Here is an 8994-nt window from a genome sequence, read left to right as displayed (position 1 = left end):
CTTAGATTGTGCTTGTGAATATTTATGAGATTAAAATTGTTTGGAACAGGTCGTGCTGGTATTTGCCCTCCTTGTTCACTGGCCTTTATAGTTTAGCTAAGACAGAGCTGATCCAACAAGATAAAGGAAAATAAAAAAGGTCTGTATTGAACCAATACTTTTGGATACTTCTGAAATTAGCAATACCCGGGTTTCTGAGTACTACTTAGCTTTATACAATAAACAGCAGATGCCCTCTTCACATAAAAAGAAAGGTGTCCAGCAAAATAAGATAAGTAGGTTAATAAAAATGAACTCATAATATTTTGCATTTCTGTACTATAGAAGCTTTCATCTGAGGACCCCAAAGTGCTTTTCAAAGAAGGGATAAACAACCATTTAATAAATACAAGACTAGTCCCCAGAAAAGGATGTCTGAAAAATGGGAGTGGACTACATCCACCCTGATTGAATTGGCCCTGTCAACACTGGTTCTCCACTTGCGAAGTAACTCCCTGATCTCCATGTGTCAGTATATAATGCCTGCATCTGTAACTTTCACTCTATGCATCCGAAGAAGTGAGGTTTTTACTCACGAAAGCTTATGCCCAAATAAATCTGTTAGTCTTTAAGGTGCCACCAGACTCCTTGTTGTTTTTGTAGATACAGACTAACACAGCTACCTCCTGATACTTGAAAAATGTGTCTATCTAGCTATCTAATCATGACAAGGTCATATTTTTTCTATTTGCAATCTGGTTTATGCTCCCAGTTCTAAACAAGAAGAGTGGGCATTATCAGTGTGATAACACAGTCCACCCAAGCCTGCAAGGTGCCAGGTTCCCTCAGCTTACTGGCTATAGGGGGAGTGGAATGCATTCAGCATGTTGCAGGATTGGCACCATCGGGAGCAATATGATTGTATGATGTTTCATCAGAAATAATGTGACTGTTCTTTGCTGCTCTTGGGGACCTTTCTGAAAGCCCAGATATCTGTGTTCAGTATCTATCTTGTACTGCACATTCAGTTACAGTGGAGGATATTCTGCTCTCCGTTGCACTGGTGTAAATTCAGAGCAACTCTCTTGATTTATTTGGAACTATTGCAGATTTAATTGAGTGCAGAATTTAGCCCAGTGTATTTCCCTTGGCTTCCGACAGGCAACGTCTCGTCACTTCTCCCTTTTCAGATGTTAATCATTTAATTAGAAAACAAATCAATTCAATCTGTGAGAAGTAAAGGTTCCTTATATGTTTCCATTCCTTCCCTTTTACTGCTGCAGGCAATCCTGTGTAACAAAGGAGCCATTGATGCCCTCTTTAACTTGATTCCTCCATCTACTGCACTGGGCGCCTGTTTTACCCTTGACCCCAAAGAGGGCATCATTCTGCCAGGTGGACTTCAAGCCATCCAGATCTCCTTCAGTTCCACCATCCTGGGGGAGTTCACAGAGGAGTTTAAATTCAGTGTGAACGGAGCCCCCGAGCCTGTGAACTTAACTATTAGGTAAGCTGGGCTATAATGAGTATTCATTAATAATTGGCATTTCTGTAGCATCTTTCATCTTAGGACAGTTTTGATCCTCAGCACCCCTGTGAGGTAGAGTATGAATCCTCATTTTACAGCTGGAGATACTGAGAAGAGCAGAGATTTGTCCAAGGTCACATCATAAGGAACCAGTGTCAGAGCCAAGACTAGAACCCATGATTCCTTATCCCCTGCTCTAACCATTTAGACTCCATTGTCTCCCGACTGTGTGCAGCATTCATATGATGAAATGTAATGCTCTGTGAGAGGGGAAAAGTTCCTGCAAGCAAGGACCCCAGTCTCCTACATTTTCTGCTCATAACTAAACCAGGAAGTTACTGGTCCTCAATAAACCAGCAATAGCTGGGGCTTCCTTAAAGATCAGGCCAATCAGTATTTTTGATTTCAGAATAATCTGTTTGCATAGACTTCTGCAATGTGATAACTCCCTTCTGAGACCATTACCTGGCCTCATGCAGAGAGCTGCAAAAAGGGTACTAGTGCTTTTAGTAGGATTGCTCATTCTGGAGAACTGCTTGAGGGAGGATTGTACAGGAAATAGTCTGGCCAGGGAGAACTGGGGTAGCTCATAAACTCTTAGATTTCTAATAGTTGCAAGGCCTGTTCCGTTGGAAGTGCACAGTGTCCCAGCTGTAGTTCTGCAGGGGTTAGGAGATGGAGGAACTTAAATCCTTAGTCGTCAGGGTAATAACACAGGCTACTGCTCAGACCTTATCTGACTCCTTGGGTGTCAGATAGGCAAGTTTCCAATTCTGGAGCAACCTAAACTTTGGTGGGCTTAATTCACTGGGGAAAGTAACAGATAGTCTGATCCTTCAATGTGCTGAGTGCCTCGGCCCCCATTGAAATAGATGAGAATCATTTGAAGGACTGGACCTGCAGCAAGGGAAACCAGATAACTATACGCAGTGAGGTTCTGGCAGCTGCCAGTGCTGCAGAGTGGGCTCTAGCATGGTCTGTTCTTTTAATATGTTGTTAATGATTCATACAAAAGCACAGCAACATCTCCCGTGCTCTAGTATTGGAAAGGACTGTGGTATTTCCTGTTCTTAGCATAGCAAGGGCTGTGGTAATCCATAAACCTCAGCCAAAGAAACATTGATTTATAAGACCATTAATTTTTCAGGTAGCACTAATATAGGGGGAGAGGTGCAGATTCAGAGAAGAATAATCTTCACAGCCTGAATGAATGAGCTCAGTGGTGGAGTATGAAATTTAAGGGCCGATTCTGCTACCCTCTCCAGCCCCTGTAGGCTGCTCTGGTTGTGTAGAGGGGCCTTACATGAGCTACAGGAAGCTGGGGAGCAGGTGGGAATGTTTTGCAGTCACATTTTTCCTCCCCCAAACTGGTTATGGTATGTCTTTGCAAGAGCCGGGAGTGTTTTTGCCTTCTAGCAAGAAATAACACTTGAAAGGTGTGCCTAGGATGGAGCTGACAGAGTTGGCATCAAATACTTCCTGTCTTGAGGGACCCATAGTTGCACCTGCTTCCCCTCAGTACATGGCTATGTAACTACAATATCTGGTGAAAGGGGTGGTTAAAGTGGGCAGCCATCTCTCGTAAGTGGACTAGGTCATTCATTTGACTTGATGTATGTTTGCTCATATTGCACTTTAACTCAATCACCTACCATCCTGACTTCCTTTGTCTCCAGAATTCTGGAGCATGCTGTTTCCTCCTGCTTCCTAGACTCCCGTTCCTTTCAGTGTGGCTGCTGCCCCTTCATGGTGCTGGAGCAACCCCCTTCAGGGTCAAAAATGACCTTCTAGCTAAATCAAAGGGTCACTCCTTTAAATTAATTCTTTATAATCTGTCTGCTTCCTTAAATAGTCACTCCGTCCTCCATTTTATTTCCCCTCTTGGCTCTCTTCACTCTTTGATCTCTTCTGGTTCACCTCCTATTTTGATAATTGTTCCTTCAGCATCTCATTTAATGGCTACGCATAGACTTTAAGGTCAGAAGGGACCATTATGATCATCTAGTCTGACCTCCTGCACAACGCAGGCCACAGAATCTCAGCCACCCACTCCTGTAACAAACCCCTAATCTATGTCTGCGTTATTGAAGTCCTCAAATCATGGTTTAAAGACCTCAAGGTGCAGAGAATCCTCCAGCAAGTGACCCGTGCCCCACGCTGCAGAGGAAGGCGAAAAACCTCCAGGGCCTCTGCCAATCTGCCCTGGAGGAAAATTCCTTCCTGACCCCAAATATGGCGATCAGCTAAACCTCGAGCATGTGGGCAAGACTCACCAGCCATCACCCAGGAAAGAATTCTCTGTAGTAACTCAGATCCCACCCCATCTAACATCCCATCACAGACCATTGGGCATATTTACCGCTAGTAGTCAAAGACCAATCTCATCATACCATCCCCTCCATAAGCTTATCAAGCTTAGTCTTGAAACCAGATGTGTCTTTTGCCCCCACTACTCCCCTTGGAAGGCTGTCCCAGAACTTCACTCCTCTGATGGTTAGAAACCTTCGTCTAATTTCAAGTCTAAACTTCCTAATGTCCAGTTTATATCCATTTGTTCTTGTGTCCATATTGGTACTGAGCTTAAATAATTCCTCCCCCTCCCTGGTATTTATTCCTCTGATATATTTATAATGAGCAATCATATCTCCCCTCAGCCTTCTTTTGGTTAGGCTAAACAAGCCAAGCTCTTTGAGTCTCCTTTCATAAGACAGGTTTTCCATTCCTCGGATCATCCTAGTAGCCCTTCTCTGTACCTGTTCCAGTTTGAATTCATCCTTCTTAAACATGGGAGACCAGAACTGCACACAATATTCCAGATGAGGTCTCACCAGTGCCTTGTATAATGGTACTAACACCTCCTTATCTTTACTGGAAATACCTTGCCTGATGCATCCCAAGACCGCATTAGCTTTTTTAACAGCCATATCACATTGGCGGCTCATAGTCATCCTGAGATCAACCAATACTCCGAGGTCCTTCTCCTCCTCTGTTACTTCCAACTGATGTGTCCCCAATTTATAACCAAAATTCTTGTTATTAATCCCTAAATGCATGACCTTGCACTTTTCACTATTAAATTTCATCCTATTACTATTACTCCAGTTACAAGGTCATCCAGATCTTCCTATATGATTTCCTGGTCCTTCTCTGTATTGGCAATACCTCCCAGCTTCGTGTCATCTGCAAACTTTATAAGCACACTCCCATTTTTTGTGCCGAGGTCAGTAATAAAAAGATTAAATAAGATTGGTCCCAAAACCGATCCCTGAGGAACTCCACTAGTAACCTCCTTCCAGCCTGACAGTTCACCTTTCAGTATGACCCATTGTAGTCTCCCCTTTAACCAGTTCCTTATGCACCTTTCAATTTTCATATTGATCCCCATCTTTTCCAATGTAGCTAATAATTCCCCATTTGGAACCGTATCAAATGCCTTACTGAAATCGAGGTAAATTAGATCCACTGCGTTTCCTTTGTCTAAAAAATCTGTTACCTTCTCAAAGAAGGAGATCAGATTGGTTTGGCACGATCTACCTTTTGTAAAACCATGTTGTATTTTGTCCAAATTACCATTGACCTCAATGTCCTTAACTACTTTCTCCTTCAAAATTTTTTTCCAAGACCTTGCATACTACAAATGTCAAACTAACAGGCCTATAGTAACTCGGATCACTTTTTTCCCCTTTCTTAAAAATAGGAACTATGTTAGCAATTCTCCAGTCGTATGGTACAACCCCCGAGTTTACTTATTCATTAAAAATTCTTGCTAATGGGCTTGCAATTTCATGTGCCAGTTCCTTTAATATTCTTGGATGAAGATTATCTGGGCTCCCCGATTTAGTCCCATTAAACTGTTCGAGTTTGGCTTCTACCTCGGATGTGGTAATAGCTACCTCCATATCCTCATTCCCATTTCATCCTACCATTATCCCTAAGCGCCTCATTAAAGACTGAGGCAAAGTATTTGTTTAGATATTGGGCCATGCCTAGATTATCCTTAACCTCCACTCCATCCTCAGTGTTTAGCGGTCCCACTTCTTCTTTCTTTGTTTTCTTCTTATTTGTATGGCTATAGAACCTTTTACTATTGGTTTTAATTTCCTTTGCAAGGTCCAACTCTACATGGCTTTTGGCCTTTCTCACTTTGTCCCTACATGTTCTGACCTCAATAAGGTAGCTTTCCTTGCTAATCCCTCCCATCTTCCACTCCTTGTAGACTTTCTGCTTTTTCTTAATCACCTCTCTGAGATGCTTGCTCATCCAGCTTGGTCTACCACTCCTGCCTATGAATTTCCCCCCCTTTCTTGGGATGCAGGCTTCTGATAGTTTCTGCAACTTTGACTTGAAGTAATTCCAGGCCTCCTCCGCCTTTAGATCCACAAGTTCTTCAGTCCAATCCACTTCCCTAACTAATTTCCTTAATTCTTTAAAGTTAGCCCTTTTGAAATCAAAAACAGTAGTCCCAGATCTATTTTTGTTTATTCTTCCATCTAGTTTGAACTGAATTAGCTCATGATCACTCGAACCAAGGTTGTCTCCTACAACCATTTCTTCTATGAGGTCCTCGCTACTCACCAAAACCAAATCTAAAATGGCATCCCCTCTTGTTGGTTCTTCAACTACTTGGTGAAGGAATCCATCAGCTATTGCATCCAGGAAAATCTGAGCCCTATTATTATTACTAGCACTTGTCCTTCAGTCTATATCTGGGAAGTTAAAGTCTCCCATGATCACACAATTCCCATTAGTGTTTACTTCATTAAAAACATTAAAGAGGTCTCCATCCATATCCAAATCGGATCCCGGCGGTCTGTGGCACACCCCAAGCACTATCCCAGGGGAGGCTCTAGTAGCTTTCTTTCCCAATGTGATTTTGCCCAGACAGACTCTGTCTTATCCATTCCATCGCTTCTTATTTCTTCACAGTCTACCTCATCATTGATATACAATGCTACTCCACCACCTTTGCCTTTATTTCTGTCTTTCCTAAACAGCACATAGCCTTCAATACCTTTACTCCAGTCATGACTACTATTCCACCATGTTTCTGTTATCCCTATAATATCTGGTTTCACTTCCTGCACCAGTAGCTCTAGTTCCTCCGTTTTGTTACCTAGACTCCTCGCATTAGTGTACAAACATCTTAATTTTTGCCGTTTGGCTTCACTGACATTCTTTACCCGATTAGGCACAGACATTCTACCACCAGTATCACCTATTAGAATGGTATCTACACTACACTTCCTCCTTATGTCCATTCTCATACCCACAGCTGTATCCTTTCTTACTTTGTTTTCATCCGTCTCAATGTTAAATTCTGGCATGGAAATTACCTGGACATCTCCCAGCCATCTCCCCCAAATTCCTAGTTTAAAGCTCTCTTAATCAGTTGTGCCAGCCTCCATCCTAGAAGTCTATTTCCCTCCTTACTCAGGTGAAGTCCATCCCGAGAGAACAGTCCTCTGTCCATGAATGCTTCCCAGTGGCCATACATCCCAAAGCCCTCCTTATAGCACCACTGCCTGAGCCATCTGTTGATCGCCATAATCTTGTCACACCTTTGTTGCCCTTCTCTAGGAACAGGCAGAATCCCACTGAAGATCACCTGAGCCTCGATTTCCTTAAGCGTCTTCCTCAGCCTGCCATAGTCTCCCTTGATACGTTCCAGCGAGAATCTAGCCGTATCATTTGTTCCCACATGAAGGACAATCAGCGGATTCTTTCCCGCTCCCGTTAGGATCCTTTTCAGCCTCAGGTCCACATCCCGTATCTTAGCACCCTTCTGTTCTCCGGATCAGCTCTAGTTACAGGCCTGTCTATTCCTCTCAGTAAGGAGTCCCCAATCGCATAGACCTGCCTTTTCCTGGTGATGGTGCGATTCTCCGATCTATCCCCTGTTCCCTCTGGCTGCAAGTCCTCTCGATTCCTATTGTCCCTTGCAATCCTCCGCAACCCATTCCGTATCCTCCTGGGGCTCATATTTGGTGTTGTTATCTCCATTGACTCTTCCCCTCTTCCTATAGGACTAGCTGCTCTTCTCTTCTTCCTTGTCCTCTCGCCTTCAGCAACCACCTGCTGTGCTCCTTCTTCATTTTCCAATTCCACAAACCTGTTCCTGAGCTCTATTTCTCCTTCACTAGCCCGTCTTTTCCTCTGCCTGGTTCTCTTAGTCACATGCTTCCACTGTCCACTTTCCTCACCCAGCAATCTCCCCTCAGTTTTTTTTGGTCCTGCTTCCATCAGCAAGTCTGAGCTTTTCCCTTCAGCCTCCTCATGTCTTTGCTCCATCATCTGCTCGAACCCCCTTCTAAACTCAACCAGAGTTTCCACCTGCATCTCCAATCCTCGGATCTTTTCTTCCATCAGCTCTATCAGGCGGCACTTCACGCAGACGAAACTCTTTTCAGGTACCCCCTCCAGGATCATGTACATGTCGCAGCTTCCACATCCAGTCATCCTCATTGTGTCTTCTACTGCTGCCTCTGTATCGGTCATAGCCTTCCCACCAAAAACCTGTTAGTCCGGGAAACACAAACCAAACCAAACCACCACCACCCACAGCAAAACAAACCCCCAACGGGCACCAGAACACACTCCCTTCACTAGCCTGTTTATTCCTCTGCCTAGCTCTCTTAGGCTAGGTCTACACTACCCGCCTGAATCGGCGGGTAGAAATCGATCTCTCGGGGATCGAATTATCGCGTCTCGTCGGGATGCGACAATCGATCCCCAAATCGACGCTCTTACTCCACCAGCAGAGGTGGGAGTAAGCACTGTCGACTGGGAGACGCGGAGGTCGATTTTTGCCGCCGTCCTCACAGCGGGGTAAGTCGGCTCCGATACGTCGAATTCAGCTACGCTATTCGCGTAGTTGAATTTGCATATCTTAAATCGACCCCCCCCCGTAATGAAGACCTGCCCTTAGTCTCCCCCGCAAACTCCCCTTGCAAACTCCCACTGAAACTCCCCTGTTTACAGCTCTGTTTGCTGGCTCCTGTGCCGCTGCAGCTGTCTCATCCTCCCCTCTTTGTCTTCCGTTGATGTCCCTCAAGTTTCTGTTTTCAGCCCCTTCCTCTTCTTTCTCTGTACGCTCTCTGTGACCTCATCTGCTTCCCCAGATTCTACCGTGCTTCTGAGCCAGGGACTCCTGTCCAGCCCTGATATCTCCTGTTCCACCAGTTCCATAACACAAGCTGCCTTTCTGACGTCTCCTCCTGGATATCTACCCACCATCTCGAACCTAGTTCCACTAGATCTGGATTTCTTGGGCCAGACTCTCAGCCTCACTCCAACCCCTTTGCATGGCTCTTATTGCAATGGTAAGGGACACTTCCCCGGCTAGCCAGGAATTCCTGACTCCCTGGTGGAGCAGAATCAGTGCTATACCTCCCACCTACTTCCCTTTTCCCACCATAAAGCCAGGGTGCCTCTTCACTCTGGCTACTTACCGCTGCCAGAGTGGCTTCATAGGTGCAGGGGGTAGCTCA

The 8994-nt window shown here is 44.7% G+C and overlaps 1 protein-coding gene across 1 annotated transcript in view; it reads left to right on the top strand.

The window, feature by feature from the left end:
• LOC113406944 (hydrocephalus-inducing protein homolog) overlaps positions 1 to 8994 on the top strand; it is a 359446-nt gene that overhangs the window by 90753 nt on the left and 259699 nt on the right. Inside the window, 1 exon segment of the mRNA XM_029912029.1 lies at positions 1263 to 1486. Within this exon segment, the coding sequence (XP_029767889.1) occupies positions 1263 to 1486 (224 nt within the window).

Source organism: Terrapene carolina, unplaced genomic scaffold (assembly GCF_002925995.2).
Source record: "Terrapene carolina triunguis isolate 2854851 unplaced genomic scaffold, T_m_triunguis-2.0 Scaffold166, whole genome shotgun sequence".
Taxonomy (NCBI): domain Eukaryota; kingdom Metazoa; phylum Chordata; order Testudines; family Emydidae; genus Terrapene; species Terrapene triunguis.
This window is presented reverse-complemented; position numbering and strand designations above follow the sequence as displayed.